The sequence below is a fragment of the Aquarana catesbeiana genome, linkage group LG05, assembly GCF_042186555.1.
Source record: "Aquarana catesbeiana isolate 2022-GZ linkage group LG05, ASM4218655v1, whole genome shotgun sequence".
In the NCBI taxonomy this organism is placed as follows: Eukaryota; Metazoa; Chordata; class Amphibia; order Anura; family Ranidae; genus Aquarana; species Aquarana catesbeiana.
This window is the reverse complement of record NC_133328.1, coordinates 160,837,422-160,856,259: the sequence shown is the minus strand read 5'-3', so window position 1 is coordinate 160,856,259 and position 18,838 is coordinate 160,837,422. Positions and strand designations below refer to the sequence as shown.

Below are 18,838 nucleotides of genomic sequence, written 5' to 3'. Positions count from 1 at the left end.
ATTCCATGTGACAGCAATAAAAGTGATCAAAATTTTTTTTTTTTAAACACATTTTATAAAAATAAATAAAATACATAAGAAAAAAATTTTTTTTAAAGCGCCCCCGTCCCCACAAGCTCGCGCAGCAAAGAAAATGCATACGGAAGTCGCGCCCGCATATGTAAACGTGTTCAAATCACACATGTGAGGTATCGCCGCAATCGTCAGAGCGAGAGCAATAATTCTAGCACTAGACCTCTGTAACTCTAACCTCGTAACCGTAAAAAAAAAAAAATTAAAGGGTCGCCTATGGAAAATCTTAGGTACTGTAGTTTGTCGCCATTCCACGAGTGCGTGCAATTATAAAGCGTGACATGTTTGGTATCTATTTACTCAGCGTAACATCATCTTTCACATTATACAAAAAAATTGGGGTAACTTTACTGTTTGGATTTTTTTTAATTCATGAAAAAAGTGTCCCTTTTCCCAAAAATTTGCGTTTAAAACACTACTGCACAAATACCATGTGATATAAAATATTGCAATAATCTCCATTTTATTCTCTAGATTCTCTGCTAAAAAATATATATAATGTTTGGGGGTTCTAAGTAATTTTCTAGCAAAAAATACGGATTTTAACTTGTAAACACCAAATTTCAAAAATAGGCTTAGTCATCAAAAGGGTTAAAGGCCATTTTAAATCACTTTAAGGTCTGGAGACTGGGTAGGCCACTCCAGGACCTTGATGTGCTTCTTCTTGAGCCACTCCTTTGTTGCCTTGGCCATGTGTTTTGGGTCATTGTCATGCTGGAATACCTATCTACGACCCATTTTCAATGCCCTGGCTGAGGGAAGGAGGTTCTCACCCAAGATTTGACGGTACATGCCCCCATCCATCATCCCTTTGATATGGTGAAGTCCTGTCCTCTTAGCAGAAATATACCCCCAAGGCATAATGTTTCCACTTCCATGTTTGACGGTGGGGATGGTGTTCTTGGGGGTCATACAATAGGAAAAAAATTCAGGATGTGGGCCCAATCTACTGACCTACTCTTTCTTCAATTCTTGGGGTCATAGGCAGCATTCCTGCTCCTCCAAACACATTGAGTTGATGCCAAAGAGCTTGATTTTGGTCTCATCTGACCACAAGACTTTCACCCAGTTCTCCTCTGAATCATTCAGATGTTCATTAGCAAACTTCAGACGGGCCTGTACATGTGCTTTCTTGAGCAGGGGGACCTTGCAGCATTTCAGTCCTTCACTGCGTAGTGTGTTACCAATTGTTTTCTTGGTGACTATGGTCCCAGCATTGACAAGATTCTCCTGTGTAGTTCTGGGCTGATTCCTCACTGTTCTCGTTATCATTGAAACTCCAGAAGGTGAGATCTTGCATGGAGCCCCAGACCGAGGGAGATTGAGTTATTTTGTGTTTCTTCCATTTGCAAATATTCACACCAACTGTTGTCACCCTCTCACCAAGCTGCTGAAACTGCCTCAGTGTGAAAGGGGTCTAAAGCCTCATACACACGATAGGACTTTGTACAAACTTTCCCATGGATTTTTGTACAAAGGGCGTTGGCCATAAGTTTGTATTGCATACATATGGCAGAACTTTTTCAGCCACTTTTCACCAAATCACATGGTTTTTCAGCTCTTTACCACCACCCTTTGGTCAACTTCTGTATTGTTGTCTGATATCGTGTCAATCTCGCCGCTTTTATCAGCGAGATTGACACCTTGCGAGCCGGGGTCACACTGGTGCGGGGATCCGACTTGGATCCCCGCCAATACCAGGCACTGTTTGGTATGAATCTTGAGGGGGAACTCCACGACAAATTTTAAATAACAAAAACGGCATGGGTTCCCCTCCAGGGGCATAGCAGGCCCTGAGGTCTGGTATGGATTTTAAGGGGAACCCCTACACTGAAAAAATGGCGTGGGGATCCCCCCAGAATCCATACCAGACCCTTTTCCGAGCACGCAGCCCAGCCGGTCAGGAAAGGGGGTGGGGACGAGCGAGCGCCCCCCCCTCCTGAGCTGTACCAGGCCACATGCCCTCAACATGGGGGGGTGGGTGCTTTGGGGGAGGGGGGCACCCTGTGGCCCCCCAGCCCATGTTGATGAGGACAAGGGCCTCTTCCTGACAACCCTGGCCGTTGGTTGTCGGGGTCTGCGGGGGCTTATCGGAATCCGGGAGCCCCCAGATCCTGGATCCCCACCCTATGTGGATGAGTATGGGGTACATCGTACCCCTACCCATTCACCTAGGGAAAAAAGTGTCAATAAAAAAAACACACTACACAGGTTTTTATAGTAATTTATTAGACAGCTCCTGGGGTCTTCTTCCCACTTCGGGGGTCTTCTTCCGACTTCGCCGCTCTCTCTGGCCTCTTCTCCCGGTGTCCGGTTCTTCTACCGCTCTCCGCCCATTTCTCCCGGTGCTCGACCACTTCTCCCGGCTCCTCTGCTATCTTCTGACGCTCTTTTGCTAGCGGTGGACGGACTTCTGCGTCGTATTCTTCCCTCTTCTCTTCTTCCGATGTTGACACGACGCTCTCTCCCGCTGTAAGGGCCCTTTCACACTGGGGCGGTTTGCAGGCGCTATTGCGCTAATAGCGTCCGCAAACCGACCCAAAACAGCCGCTGTTGTCTCTCCAGTGTGAAAGCCCCGAGGGCTTTCACACTGGAGCGGTGCGCTGGCAGGACGGGAAAAAAAGTCCTGCTAGCAGCATCTTCAGAGCGATGAAGGAGCGGAGTGTATACAGCTCCCTCACCGCTCCTGCCCATTGAAATCAATGGGACAGCGCGGCTATACCGCCGGCAAAGCGCCTCTGCAGAGCCGCTTTCTGGTGGTTTTTAACCCTTTCTCGGCCGCTAGCGGGGGGTAAAACCCGCTAGCAGCCGAATACCGACGGTAAAGCGCCGCTTACAATAGCGGCGCTTTACCGCCACCGCCCCCTGCGTGAAAGGGCCCTAATGCTGTCTGAGCGCTCCGCAATGACTTATATAGTCGGAGACCCTGCCGCCTTATGACATCATAGTCCTGGGGAGAAGACGCCGGAGAGAGCGGAGAAGAACCGGACAGCGGGAGAAGAGGCTGGAGAGACCCCCGAAGTCGGAAGAAGACCCCGGAGCTGATAATAAATTACTTTAAAAACCTGTGTAATGTGTTTTTTTTTTTTTTTTTTTTATTGACACTTTTTTTCCCTAGGTGAATGGGTAGGGGTACGATGTACCCCATACTCATTCACATAGGGTGGGGGGCAGGGATCTGGGGGCCCTCTTATTAAAGGGTGCTCCCGGATTCCGATAACCCCTCGCCCACAGACCCCGACAACCAATGGCCAGGGTTGTCGGGAAGAGGCCCTTGTCCTCATCAACATAGGGACAAGGTGCTTTGGGGTGGGGGGGCCGCAGGGCGCCCCCCTCCTCCAAAGCACCCACCCTCCATGTTGAGGGCATGCGGTCTGGTACGGTTCAGGAGGAGGGGCGCTCGCTCGTCCCCACCCCCTTTCCTGACCGGCCTGGCTGCGTGCTCAGATAAGGGGCTGGTATGGATTTGGGGGGGGGGGGGCCACACGCCGTTTTTTCGGCATGGGGGGGGGTTCACCTTAAAATCCATACCAGACCGAAGGGCCTGGTATTCCCCCAGAGAGGAATTCCCTCTCGTGCCCGCCACAATAGGAAAATGTGTTTTTCGTATTGCAGCCAGCACGAGATGTACAGTACCCTGTCACCGAGAACCAGCACGGAAACATTCTTGCGGCTGCGTAGTATAGTTTGTAAAAAAAGTCCGATGGTTTTATCGGACTTTGCCCCATCGGACTTTTGTTGCCGGAACAAAAGTCCGATGGAAACAGAAAAAGTTTGTCTGATGGAGCGTACACACGGTCGGATGTTGCTCCAAAAGAGCTCATTTGCATGTTTGTTGTCAAAAAGTCAGATCGTGTGTACGGGCCTTAAGAGAATTCTCCTAGTCTCAGCTCTGTACCTGTATAGAAGACACCTGGAAGCCAGAAATCTTGCTGATTGATAAGGGATCAAATATTTATTTCACTTGTACTGACTCACTAGTCTGTCTCTCACTGTTCAAAAAAACCTACTATTAAAATTATAGACTGATCATTTCTTTGTCAGTGGGCAAACAAAATCAGGGGATCAAATACTTTTTTCCCCTCACTGTAAGTCACAGGCCGCCGCCATAACTAGTAAAAAAAAAAAATTTAAAAATCCATAAATCTATCCCATACCAAAAATATGTAACAGAATACATAGTGGCCTTAATTGATGAAGAAATTTTATTTTTTTCCATTGGCTATGTTTTATATTAGAAAGTAAAAAATATTGTGTTTTTTTTTTTTTTTCAAAATTGTTGGTCTTTTTCATTTATAGCACAAAAAATAAAAACTGCAAATACCACCAAAAGAAAGCTATATTTGTAGAAAAAAAGGACATATGTTTTATTTGGGTACAGCGTTGCAATTGTCAGTTAAATTAACGTAGTGCCGTATCGCAAACAATGGCCTGATCATAAAGGGGGTAAAACTTCCGTGGTGAATTGAAGCCTATGCCTGGTACACATAGTAAGGTTGAATAAAGACACCAGTCCAACCTGAGTGAGTGTCTACAATTGTCCCTATCCCTGTACATTGTGTCTCATTAAGATGCTTATCTATTATATTATTATTTAAGGTACCCATATAGCACCGACAATTTATGCAGTGCTCCACACATACATTGCACACTCACGTCGGTCCCTACCCATTCATATACTAGGGCCAATTTTGGACAGAAACCAATTAACCTACCAGCATGTCTTTGGAGTGTACACACGATGAGATTATCGGACGAATGATCGTCCGTTTTTGTTTGTATGCTACTCTCATACTGAAAATTAAGAGGTTACTAAAGTTACAAAAATTCTCGTACGACAGAATAAAAATTCGGAAGTGATGTCGTGTGTTGTATTTTCAGACAACCGCTGTACTGATTAAATGAAAATCGTCCAATCTGGTATCGTATGAGAAAATTTTCGTGCTTGTCCCATCAGGTAATTTTGCATCAATTGTCGTAATCGCCACTCGAGAGCTGACTGGCCGATCGCTTCAAAATCTCTATTTTTCATATGATTTTCTGATTGTGTGCGTATGGGCCATTCGTTTCGGCACCCAGATCTGTAAATTTCCGGGGGGGGGGCCCTATACCTATAAATGTTATCATAATGGTGAACTAACCCTATAGAGGGGTCCACATACCAGACCATAGAGGGCCCAGTGAGAGGGGAATGAAGGACAGTCGGAGGCCATGTCATACTCAGCATTTCTAGTAGAAGGTGGCTCTGAGGGAATGTTGTATTGAGCCCCCATTGAAATCATGACAGCTTGAAACCGCCGCACTTTCACTTTCGCTTTCCAGCGACTCCATTTTAGCAGTGACCGAGCTGAGGAGAAGGAGGAAGTGCTAAGAACACAAAGAAAATTCCCCCCACATTGAGGAGCGGCCATAGCAGAGCAGAGTCTAATCGTGTGAGGAGCGACCAACTGTCACCATGGCCGACCCCGCATACCAGCCGACCACAGAGCCCATGGAAAACAAGACGCCTAAGGCGTGGTGCACCGTACAGGTCGTCTACAAAGTGTGTCAGCTGGTGAGTGCGAGGAGATGGGGTGTCGTGTGGCGGGTATCGCCGTCTTCCCGGGCGGGCCCTGTGCTCACAGGTGGGGGAAGGAGGCATGACCCGAGTCCCCTCACACTGAGGAGAACACTCCAAGACTGCACGGCGGGCATGACAACCAATCAGCTTCTACTTTTTATTTTCAAACTTTAACAGCACAAGTTGAAGTTAGAAGTTGATTGGTTACTATGTATGTATGTTGTTGCCCCAGTTCTAGTACATTCTCTGCACTGTGCTCATGGAGGACACCTAGTCTGTTGCCAGTGGAGAGAGCTCTGTATACATTAGTCCTTGTATTATGTGTTTACAGTATATACTGACCAGCCATAACATTATGTCCACTGACAGGTAAAGTTACAATGGCACATGAAAGTGGGGGCGATATATTTGGCAACCAGTAAATACTTTGTCCCCAAAGATGATGTGTTAAAAGCAGAAGAAATGGTCAAGTCTAAAGCCTCGTACATGCTACTAGTTTTTTGGGTTGAACGAAAAGAAAAAAAAAAAACCTGACAGCTCAGGTTGGAGCCGCAGTACTAACAATCTGATGTTAGTACATCAATCTCCTCCCGCTGTTCTATTGTGTTCTGACAGGGAGACAGGCCCCCTGCCCCACCAGAACACTCCGGTCAGCGCTCTCACCCATCCAGGAACAGGTCAGTAGACCTTTTTCAGTAATGAACTTTTGGGTCCTTTTACACGGACGGACGCCGCTTTGCTCAGCAGGGAATCGCAGGCGGATAACAGGTTTGTCTCCGCTCACTGTTCAGAGTGGAGACTGGAGTCCCGCTCTCCTCCTATATGGGGAAAACGGACCGCCTGTCTGTTCTCACCTGAACTTATCCGATTCAATTCTCCAGACGGATGGAATATAGGGTCACCATCCTTCTGACTTTGGGTGACGGGGTCGGATTGGAGAGCGGCGGATGTCAGCGGAAATGTCACCATTGACATCCTCCTCTCCATAGGGGTGAATGGAGGGTCCCATCAGGTCCGCCTGAAAAACTGACAGGCAGACCTGATCAGACCACCCATGTGAAAGGACCCTTTGACAGAAGCTGACCGATTTGAGTGACTCTGACAAGGGGCAAATTGTAATGTCTGAACAACTGGGTCAGAGCAACTCAAAAACTGCATTCTTATTATTTTATTATTCACGATTTATATAGCGCCAACAGTTTACGCAGCGCTTTACAATGTATAGGGGGGACAACACAATTACAGTACAGTTCAATACAAAAGGTACCGGAGGGCCCTGCTCGTAGAGCTCACATTCTAAAGTGAGGGGGTGGTGGTACAAAAGGTAATAGCTGCGGAGAATGGATTTGATGGGGGTTCTTATGGGACATTCCCAGTCTGCAGTGGTCATAACTAGGAATGAGCTCAGGCGTGTTCGTAATCCCACCAGGAAGCTGACACTGCACACCGCTAATCCCAGACAGTGAGACATTTCCCGACCTGCAGCTGCACAGATCAGGAAATGTCTCAGAGCTTGTGATTAGCGGTGTGGGCTTCCTGGTGGGATCCCAAACACGCCCAAGCCCATCTCTAGTCATGACCTAACAAAATTGGTCTAAGGAAGGAAATTTAGCAATAGGTACATGGGCTGCCAAGTGTCATTGATGTACAAGGGGAGTGAAGGCTGGCCTGCGTTGTTCGATCCAATAGAAGCTTGTGCTACTGTAGCTAAAAATGTTGGAATAGTTCATGCTGGTCATGATAGAAAGGTGTTAGAGCACACAGATCATCGCAGTTTGTTGTATAGAGGGCTGCGTAGCCACAGACCGGTCAGGGAGCCCGTGCTGACCTGTGTCCACAGCCAAAAGTGCCTACAATGGATACCTGATCATCAGAACTAGACCAAAGAGCAATGGAAGAAGGTGACATGGGCTGATGAATTCAAGAATGGTTTGAGGAACACGAGTTTCAGGCATTGACTTGGCCTTCCAATTCTCAATCCAATCGAGCCTCTGGGATGTACTGGAAAAACAAGTCCGATCCATGAAGGCCCCACCTCACATCTTACAGGACTTAAAAGATCTGCTACTGATGGCTTGGAGATACCACAACATATCTTCAGAGCTCTACCGGTGTCCACGCCTCAACAGCTCAGGGCTGTTTTTGAGGCAAAAGGGGGACCTATTTACTCATAGGGGAGTGGTCATAAAGTTATGGCTAATTGGTGTATGTATAGCCTAAACTTCTTTTAAAGCAGAACTCCACCCAAAAGGGGAAGTTCCACTTTAAGGCCTCCTCTTCACCAAATGGCACTCTTTCTTTTGATGGGTTTGGGTGGAGCGGGTATATGGTTTTGACATGTGCCTGCTCCCACTTCTGCTTGGATTGCCTAGGCGATCTCGGTGGAAGTTCCTTCTCCCTCCCTCTCTGCGGTCTTCTGGGACTTGTCACAGGTCCCAGAAGACTACCGGACCATTCAGAGAGCGCAGCTTGCACCTGGCTGTGAAGCCACAAGCTGTCATAGTTGAGATGACAGAAGATCGAGGGAAAGAACAGCTCAGGTGAGGACCTCGCTGGATCCTGGTACAGGTGAGTGTCTGTTTGTTTATTAAAAGTCAGCGGCTACAGTTTTTGTAGCCGCTGACTTTTTATAAACACAACAATGACTGGAGCTCCTCTTTAGGTTTTGGCTAGAATAGTCACGTAGTGGGCAATCATTTGTGTTGCTCCTGATGCCACCAAAGGGCCCAAGATAATATTCAGTCAGTGAATGTAACATCTAAAGAGACTGTACTCCTGCAACAGGAGATGATCACAGACTATAGGCATTTTATAATCGAGGCATTGGTGGCTTCAGGCATACTGTGCTTGTCACCTTACATCTAAAGGGCTGCATGTAAGGGTTGATTTACTTAAGACAAATAGGCTGTTAACTTTTCCCCCCAATTTTCCTTGCACGTGATTGGGTGGTCTTTGAAAAATAGTTTTCCGTGAGATTCCATTGTAAAATCAAAATAAAATCTACAATGTTGAGTATATGAGATTGGAGATGTGCTACAGGTATGGCTGGATATTGTAGATATGCTGCAGAAGACATTGAGATATTGGGGCCATCTATTAAGAATCTAGTAGTTTAGTAAAGCCTTCTTAAAATAGAAAGCATTTGCTGTGATTTGGATGACTCCACACACTATCCTAAGGAATACTCCTCTTACGTGTGATGGAATGAGACATGTGAATACCTTTTGAGTTAGGAAGGGTTTATTGTGCTATGCACTGATTGGCGTAGGGGCTTTTGGATTGCTGTAGTCCCTTCTCACTAGGGAAGAGCGCGGATGTGTTCAGATCCTAGTCCAAACCCATGTGAGCGAGCCCGCCAGTAAGTTGTCCTGTACTAGGCCAATGATCTGTGGCTGAGGCATTCCCTGGCCAGCAGCCACATGTCTGATTGCCTTTTGTATATGTGCTGTTGTGGGGTGGCGATTGGCCCAGTACATTGATCGCTTCCAGACAGGCTCACTCATGTGGGATCGGACTAGGATCTGAACACGCTCAAGCTCATTCCTACTTCTCACAGTAACATGTATGGGTAGCAGTTGTGGCACAATAGTTCAATCCCCTAATAATCCCCCTATGGATTGAAACACAGGCATGCGGGAGGCTGTAAAAATTTGTTGTGCTAAATTTGAAGTACAGACACAAGTAAGGTAGTGTAAAAGAAATAAATTAAACCAGTTAACGCCTTGACCAATATTTTAAATTGTCACTAAACACAAGTGGAAAAAAAAAATATGTTCAGTTGCCTCATTAACTAGTACAGCACTTTGGACAGGTAGCATGTCCAAAGAGTGAAGGGTTGAGCACAAGCTGATGGGCACAATAGCAGCCATCAGCTTATGTTTGTGTTCCTCAGCCACTTCTTGGCTGTAAAGTGAAAGCGATCTGGTGTCTGTATACCTCTGAACACTTTTACAGTGCGGTCCCCGCCCCCACAATTAACAGCTTGACCGCTCTTTTAAAAGAGAAGTATGGGTTTATACTTACCTAAGTGGATGTAGCATGGGACCGATGCTGCATCGGTCCCCCCCGGCATCTCTACACTGAGAACTGAGACATCAAACGTGGCTAATGGCTTGGTTCTCACAGATCCCCGAGAGGACAGCCGTTGACTGTCAATCAGCAGCTCTCCTCCTCTCTGCTTCTCTAGGAGGGGCGGGGATCGGCCCTCTCAAGTCTCAGCGGCTTGCTGAGACAGGCATCAGTCCAGGCACCTGGCGCATCCAGACTTCATTGTCGTGATGATGCGGTGCCTGGACTGATTCCTGTGACGTCAGCAGAGAGCAGACTTCAGACCGCTCTCTGCTAAAAATGATTCACAGGAGTGCAGAACGAATTGCACTCCTGTGACCCTTAGGAGAAACCCAGCCAAACAAGCTCAGGCTAGACTTGTCCTTTAAGACTGGGTTTACACTTATGCGAATTGGATGTGGTTTCTCCACATCCAGTTCGCATGACAGAAGAGTATGACTGGCTCTCAATGGAGCCGGTTCACACATCTCCAGCTATGGAGCGCACTGCAGAAGGGCCCTGTGCGTCCTTTTGGCTCATTTTCAGGGGCGAAGCAGGACCAAATTTTTCCCTGAATTCGGACCTGAAATGGAGCCAGAGACGCATAGGACCATTCTGCAGTGCACTCCATGCATCTTTGGCTCCATTTCAGGTCCGAATTCAGGCAAAAATTCGACCTGATTGGCCCCTGAAACTGAGAACAGGGATGCACCGGACTCCTGCTACGAGCCGCTCCACAAATAGTGTAAACCCAGCCATAAGTGTCGCTAAACGCAAGTAAAAAAAAGTATATTCTGTACCCCCCATTGACTAGTACAGCTCCTTGAACCTACCTACATAGTATGACCAAAGATTGAAGAGTTAAGCATAAGCTGAAGGCTTGTGCTTGTGTTCTTCAGCCAGTTCCTGGCTGTTATATGAAAGTGATTTGGCAGCTGTATAGCCATTGATCACTTTCACAGCGCGGTCCGCGTGCGAGAAACAGGTACTGGAAATTCTTTTTACCTTATGACTTCATAAACGCTTTAAAGTGGTTCTAGAGATTTTTGGGTACCTTTTTTGTTTTTGGTGATACCACGGGCGCACCCAATTATAAGACTTGGCATGTTTGGTATCGTTTTACTCGTGGCAACCCCATATTTTATATTTTACCAAAGAATTGGGTATTATATTATGTTTGTGTGCAAAAATTGTATTTATTTTTTTCCCTGAAAATATGCGTTTTGATAAACAGTTAAGAAATAAGAAATTGCAACTACTATTGTTTTATTCTGCAAGGCCTCTACTTTCAGAAAATATATAGTGTTTGGGGGTTTTAAGTAATTTTAAATGCAGGTTTTACGTGTGTGCAAAAAATGCTCTAGAGCATAGATAAGTGGTTAATAGACAGACGGTCCTGTATAATGGCATCACACAGCACCAACAGGTTCTGTTCACTCTACATGGTCCCACTGTAGCCACCCTCCTCTGCTCGCTCCCAAGATAAATTACAGTAGCACGTGCCAATGTGTCAAGCACTGGTATGTAAAAGAACAGAGAAAACGCCTATTCATAAAAAGGCCAAAAACCTTTGGTGTCACCATTGAAAGATTTATGACATGTAGTGTCATGAATTATTGTAATAGATGCTGGTGCTTGATATCCGTTGCTTGAAGGAGGAACTCGCAGGAAGTAAACAAAAAAGGGCACATGCATGGGTGCAACAATAGTCAGAGTTTGTAGTTTCAGCCGGGTGGTGCAGATAGCGGTAACATACGAGCACTACTGACACAGACTGGAAATGAAGGAAAAGGATCCTCCATCGTGAGTGTGTGGAGAGAAAATTTATCACACACAAAACGGTATGTGAGATCTGTTTGCACATTTTAAGCGTTAGTGGTGCTTTATATTTTAATCTCGATTGAGACTGATTCTGCAAGGAGTGTTTTTAGTGACACTTTACCTGAAATAAAATACTTTTTAAAGAAAAGTTCATATCCTATCACCATCTGGTTATAGCAAGTCAGTCATTAGGAAATTGTTATGTACTCAGGTAGCCATAACTATTAGACCTCATGTTCTCCTAGAAGCCTTTCCTCCTGGCAGCAGCGTTTTTGGGAAAAAATACGCCCGACGCTTGTAAAAGTGTCCAACACCTTTACAAAGCGTTTAGGCGCTTTTACAGGCTTCAAGCTCTTGGGCATTAATTAATTTCATTGGCCAGAAAAAATCATTTTTTCTGGCCATTAAAATGAAATAATGCTCAAGCGCTAAACGCGCGGAGCATTTAGACGCGTTTACAAGTGTCAAGCGCTTTTTCTGCCAAAACGCTCCTGGATGCACTGGCAGTGTTTTTTTTTTTTTTTTTTCTTTGCCTCTAAAAACCCCTGCGATTTTACTCCAAATTGAGTTTTGCATCTCTTTATTTTCTTTTTGTTTGTTTTTTTTTTTTTTTGCCCAGTTTGTTGTTGGGTAGATTAAAAAACGCAAATCATGGCAAAAACGCACTACATGCTTTTCTGCGGCTTCTCCATTGAAGTTCATTGAGCCAAAAAAGCACAGTTTTGTGTTTTTAAAAAAGTTCTTGACCCTTTCCAAAAATGCAGTGGCTGAAAAAAGCGTAGATGTGAATGTGTGCCATAGGAAACCATGTTAAATGGACTGTAATGCATTTATGTAAAAAGCACCAAAAAACGCATAGATGTGTGCATGGACACATAGGCTAACATGGAGGGGCGTTAGGGAAAAAAAAAAATTCCTGAAGCCCCTAAAAGCGTCAGTAAAAATGTCCCGTGTGCATGAGGCTTAATACATTTTTTGTTACTGGGCAGTTAGTGGAAATGCACCCAGATGTGATATTTCAGTTATAAGTGAAGCACATTAAGCTGCATCACCTGTTGACTGCTTTCAGGGCTCGATCACACCAGCCTGTGTGTGTGCTGTGTAAGCGCGGTGTGGTGCGTTGTTAGAACACATTATACGGTTTACTTTTTTCTCTTTTTTACCTTTATTACATTATCATAAAATGACACTTCATTGAAGTCTATGCAGTGCAGTGTCATGACGTGTGTTACGTAAAAAATGCAGCATGTCTGCTCTTTTATGCACCGCAGCCCATCCCAACGTAGCATTATGGGGTGAACAGGATAGACCGGTGGTCTCCAAACTGCGGCTCGGGGGGCCAGATGTGGCCCTTTGCTTGTCTTTATCTGGCCCTCTGGGTCACTATTCCACCAACTGACACCAATGGTGGAGCACCATTCCCCCTACTGGGATGTGAGAAGGTGGAAGCACTTACACACCTGTATTCATTCCTCAAATTAAAACCAATGACGGGACACTGATGCCTGGGCATTTTCTACTCCCAATGGTCACAGTCTGGCCCCCCTAAAGCCTGAAGGACAGTAAACCGGCCTCTTGCTTAGAAAGTTTGGAGACCCCTAGGATAGACAGAAAACAAGCATTTTGTATGTGCCCGTTTTGAGCCTATGTTGTGTGCAGATCATAGCAGCTCGGTGAATGAGTCCTCCATGTGCAGATTGTGATAAACTGAAAGGGTTAACATGTGTCTTCACCTCTCCGCACCTTGACTTTTATTTCCGGCCCTGAAAATCAAATATTCCTGCACATATTACACTTTTTCTACTGTTTGTGTTTTTCCTGGTCAGACTTGGAGATGTTTCTGGGAAAATTGCCCATGTAGATGGTGTGTTTGTGAAAACCGAGAGCTCCCACGTCTACATCACAGCCTAGTGCTTCGGGAAGTCATGTGATATCTCACAGCAGCATGTAAACTTTCATATGATTGTGCTGTAACTTGAAATGCTTCTGTAGTTTCTGTTTCTCGGAATTGAATGGCATCTAAAAGTGAGGGAGAGGCTGAACAGTCTAGTGCTGTTTGACATTAGTCACTTATGACTAGCTGGGAAAAGAAGTTCCCAACTACAAGCATATTACTGCAACTGTGAAGTCTGAAGATCAGAGGGTCATTGGCCATAGGTTCTGAGAACTGTACAACAAAGATCTGATTGAGTGTCCAAGCACAGAGCCTCGGTCATCCATACCAGAAACACAAAGGTGGTGGTGTACCTGCAGGAGCTGAGCAATCATAGAATTACAGGGAAGAAGAGAATCCTCCCTTGCAGAGGGGCTGCCCCTGAACTACCCCACCCCACTGTAAGAGTTAAATGCTCGTTAAGTCTAGGGGTAGATAATTAAGGTATGACACTTTACACTTTACACTCACATGTTTGTGCTGCATTTACATATGTACAGCATTATAACAAGCTATTGGCAGCTGCTGCTTATGCAGCCCACAAATTAACTTTTTTTTTTTTTTTTTCATATTTCAACCAGTGGGTTGGACAAGAAAAAAAAAAAAGGATCCATTCACCCGATCCATGCGTTTTGAGGGGAATCATTTCCACAGTGCTTTATGTGTTCTAACAGAAGGGAGACTTCCCTGCCGTCATAATACAGGCAGTGTCTGAGTTACAAACAACACCTACTTGTAAACGGACCTTTAAAGGGGTACAGACTCGTTTTTTTTTTGTTTTTTTTCACCCTATGCATTAAGGTGAAAAAACACCTGGCAGTCACCAGCCCCCCGTTTTACTTACCTGAGCCCCGTCATCTTCTTCAGCGGGGGCACGCCATCCTCTCCACGGAGTCCCAGCTTTGATTGGACAGATTGATAGCAGCACAGCCATTGGCTCCCGCTGCTGTCAATCAAATCCAATGACCCAGGGGCGGGGCTGTCAATACTTTCAGCTTCTATGGACACCGAATGAATGACTCGGGAGCGCGCCTGCAAGGTAACCCCCTCGGGATATCGCTTCTCCTAGGGGGTTATCTAATGCGGGAGGAGCCGTGAGAGCCGCCGAGGGACCCCAGAAGAGGCTGTATGGGGCCACTCTGTGCAAAACGTGCTGCACAGTGGAGGTAAGTATGACATGTTTGTTATTTTTAAAAAAACAAAAAAAAAACTAAGCTTTAGTATCACTTTAATGCCGGCCGCTTTTGCTCCACGCTGGTCCTGGATACCTCCGAGCAGCTATCTTGCAGTGCTGGGCACATCCCACACTGCAGTACTACAAGTACCGCATGGCCAGAAGAGCCCCAGATAACATAAATGCATGCCCAGAGGCGCCCGAAACATCCCACATCCCTGCACAGGCTGAAGTTACACTTAATGCACTGTTCCGACTTGCACACAAATTCCACTTAAGAACAAACCTACAGACCCTATTGTGTTCATAACTCGGGGACCGCCTGTACACTGATTAGTGCTGCAGCTATAGCCAATGCCACTGATTAATCAGGAAATACCCAACAGTCGGGTGAAATTGCAATCCATGTATAGCTGGCTTTTTAGGGTCAACATATCAATATTAACAGTTTTTTCAGCCATTACGCCTGCACGGCTGACTAGACCATTGTTGACATGACAGCTCTGAATGACTCATTCATGTGGCAGTGGAAGGAAGAGGTCATTCCACTTCAATATCACTAGTGTGGAAATCAGAGGTGTAGGCACTACTAGCTACACCTTGTTGATATTTTTATTTTATTTATTTCAGGTACTTGTATAGCGCCGTCAATTTACGCAGCGCTTTACATATACATTGTACATTCGCATCAGTCCCTACCCTCAAGGAGCTTACAATCTAAGGTCCCTAACTCACATTCATACATACTAGGGACAATTTAGACAGGATCCAATTAACCTACCACGTGTCAGCCTTGAGTAGAGGACATGGCCAATTGGAGGATACAATACCCTGTACATATATACAGTGGGGACGGAAAGTATTCAGACCCCCTTAAATTTTTCTCTTTGTTATATTGCAGCCATTTGCTAAAATCATTTGAATTCATTTTTTTCCTCATTAATGTACACACAGCACCCCATATTGACAGAAAAACACAGAATTGTTGACATTTTTGCAGATTTATTAAAAAAGAAAAACTGAAATTTCACATGGTCCTAAGTATTCAGACCCTTTGCTCAGTATTTAGTAGAAGCACCCTTTTGATCTAATACAGCCATGAGTCTTTTTGGGAAAGATGCAACAAGTTTTTCACACCTGGATTTGGGGATCCTCTGCCATTCCTCCTTGCAGATCCTCTCTAGTTCTGTCAGATTGGATGGTAAACATTGGTGGACAGCCATTTTTAGGTCTCTCCAGAGATGCTCAATTGGGTTTAAGTCAGGGCTCTGGCTGGGACATTCAAGAACAGTCACTGAGTTGTTGTGAAGCCACTCCTTCGTTATTTTAGCTGTGTGCTTAGGGTCATTGTCTTGTTGGAAGGTAAACCTTCGGCCTAGTCTGAGGTCCTGAGCACTCTGGAGAAGATTTCCGTCCAGGATATCCCTGTACTTGGAGCATTCATCTTTCCCTCAATTGTAACCAGTCATCCCGTCCCTGCAGCTGAAAAACACCCCCACAGCATGATGCTGCCACCACCATGCTTCACTGTTGGGACTGTATTGGACAGGTGATGAGCAGTGCCTGGTTTTCTCCACACATACCGCTTAGGTGTTTCAGGTGTTTATTTTTTAGCAAACTCCATGCGGGCTTTCATGTGTCTTGCACTGAGGAGAGGCTTCTGTCGGGCCACTCTGCCATAAAGCCCTGATTGGTGGAGGCCTGCAGCGATGGTTGACTTTCTACAACTTTCTCCCATCTGCCGACTGCATCTCTGGAGCTCAGCCAGAGTGATCTTTGGTTTCTTTTTTACCTCTCTCACCAAGGCTCTTCTCCCCCGATAGCTCAGTTTGGCTGGACGGCCAGCTCTAGGAAGGGTTCTGGTTGTCCCAAACGTTTTCCATTTAAGGATTATGGAGGCCACTGTTCTCTTAGGAACCTTAAGTGCAACAGAATTTTTTTGTAACCTTGGCCAGATCTGTGCTTTGCCACAATTCTGTCTCTGAGCTCTTCAGGCAGTTTCTTTTGACCTCATGATTCTCATTTGCTCTGACATGCACTGTGAGCTGTAAGGTCTTATATAGACAGGTGTGCTTTCCTAATCAAGTCCAATCAGTAGCTGGACTCAAATGAAGGTGTAGAACCATCTCAAGGATGATCAGAAGAAATGCACAGTCACAGTGTCACAGCAAAGGGTCTGAATACTTGGGACCATGTGATATTTCAGTTTTTCTTTTTTAATAAATCTGCAAAAATGTCAACAATTCTGTGTTTTTTTTTTTTCTGTCAATATGGGGTGCTGTGTGTACATTAATGAGGAAGAAAAATGATTTTAGCAAATGCCTGCAATATAACAGAGTGAAAAATTTAAGGGGGTCTGAATACTTTCCGTCCCCATTGTATATGTAGCACAAATGTTACATGCATACAGACAACTTCAAACACAGGATCCTTCTGCTGTGCTTCTGCCTGCCAGATCTTATGTTTGTTTATCCCCCCCAATCTTACACTCACTGTTCGGGTATGGGTGCTGGCTGTCAGAATACAGTAGACATAACTGCAGATATGTCCATCCGGGCTGTTTAGCATGGATCAGGGAAACTAAGCAATTTCTCTGTGGGCTGAACAAGTGAAATCTTAACATGTATGGCCAGCTTAAGTGCACTTTCACACTGCCCCACTGCGCTTTGGTCACCCACATTTTTCGTGTGGGTAAGCTGTGCTTTCCCATAGACTTTTTTTATTATGCCCTGCATTTTTGGTATGCTTTCAGAAACACGCCAAAACCCTCAGGACGTAATAGAAGTCTATGGGAATGTGCAGCAGATCAGTGTGACGCTGCCTTAACAGCCTAGTTGTCAATGGAGCATTTTTACATGACCTTTACTGTATTTGTGGGCGCATCTGAGCTGGAATTTCCTTACATTAGAGAAAATGAAACCAAAATCTTAACTTTGTTAGGATAAGATCGTTTCTGGTAAATGAAATTTAACTTAGTGAATCTATACCTTAACTAACTATGAACTTGTTTTGCACTTTTGCCAGTTTTGTCTGTAGTCTACAAAACATCTCACTCTATGTAATGAAGAAGATGAGAGGCGGAGGTGATCTGTAGTCCTAGCCTAGGGTGACAGTGCTAGGTAAAGTACAATGAATAAATGTCACCCAAGAACAGAAAGTGTGGTGGTAGTAGAATCGCCAGGAAATATAAAAGGAAAAAACCTGATAAAAAAAGAAAATGAATGCAGCCACCACATCTAAGGCCTGGTAAGCAGCAACATATTACACTTTAACACCCAGTTATCATAAACACATACCAGGAAGCTAAGTTAAGGCTCTCAGGCTGCAATCACACCAGAGTGTAGCGTCTGAGTGTTTTTCGTGCGACTTGCACGCGTTTTTGAGCTTTGGTGTTTATTTATTAGCCAAAAATAGAAAACTATCATCTGTTGCTAGATATTTCAACTTTTGTAGCTTTTCCACTAGCTTTTATTCCTTTTTTAATTTGTTTTATTCATTTATTATTATTATTGTAGCGCCCACCAGTTTGGGTAAGTGCTACAATAGAGAGTTTAGTGTTAAAATAGGTTACATTTGCCAGAATCTCACTCTGTAGTATAATCTGGTGGGGTTTGATTTCTGGGGAGGTTTAATAGTGTAGAGGAGGGTGTGACCCCCTGCACTCTGCTTGAACAGTTTCCTTTGTTTTCTGAGGTTTGGCCTAGAAGACAGAAGGAATATGAGTGTGAGTGACAGGTAGCTTTTGGAAGACGTCTCTGGACCAATGGTTAATTTGTTGGGACAGGGGCGGGACTTCTATTTAAGGCCTGGTCACATGGTTCCCGTGGTTCTTGTTCTGCATGGGAAGTGAGAGGAGCCTGGCGTGTAGAGGATGTAGAGACCCGGAGTTTTCCATGTGTGCTCTTCCCCCTCGGGGGGAAGAGGGACCTGTGCTCGGTGTGGATATGGATGGGTGGAGAAGAGACCCAGGAGACAGGATTCAGACACTGATATAGCACTGATGCTCTCCCGGCCAGAGGAGAGGAACTGCAAAACCATGCGTATGGAGAGGAATTGAATTGAACTACTTCTTCTAAATCGCTGCCAATACTGACAACCAGGAATGGGTGAGGATTTTCTGTGTGCGACATGGATCATTACTCAGGAACACAAGTGAGTGTAAAACCAAAGGGAAACAGTAACAATGAGAGACTTTACAGGGATCGGTGTGCGGGGTTCAGGGTAATTGAGC

The 18,838-nt window shown here is 45.2% G+C and overlaps 1 protein-coding gene across 1 annotated transcript in view; it reads left to right on the top strand.

Moving 5' to 3' along the window:
* Nucleotides 1-5,378: 5,378 nt before the first annotated feature.
* CMTM6 (CKLF like MARVEL transmembrane domain containing 6) overlaps nucleotides 5,379-18,838 on the top strand; it is a 57,218-nt gene continuing 43,758 nt past the window's right edge. The window contains exon 1 of the mRNA XM_073630297.1: nucleotides 5,379-5,626. Coding sequence (XP_073486398.1) covers nucleotides 5,528-5,626 — 99 coding nt within the window. The 5' untranslated portion in view covers nucleotides 5,379-5,527. The remainder of the gene's footprint in view (nucleotides 5,627-18,838) is intronic.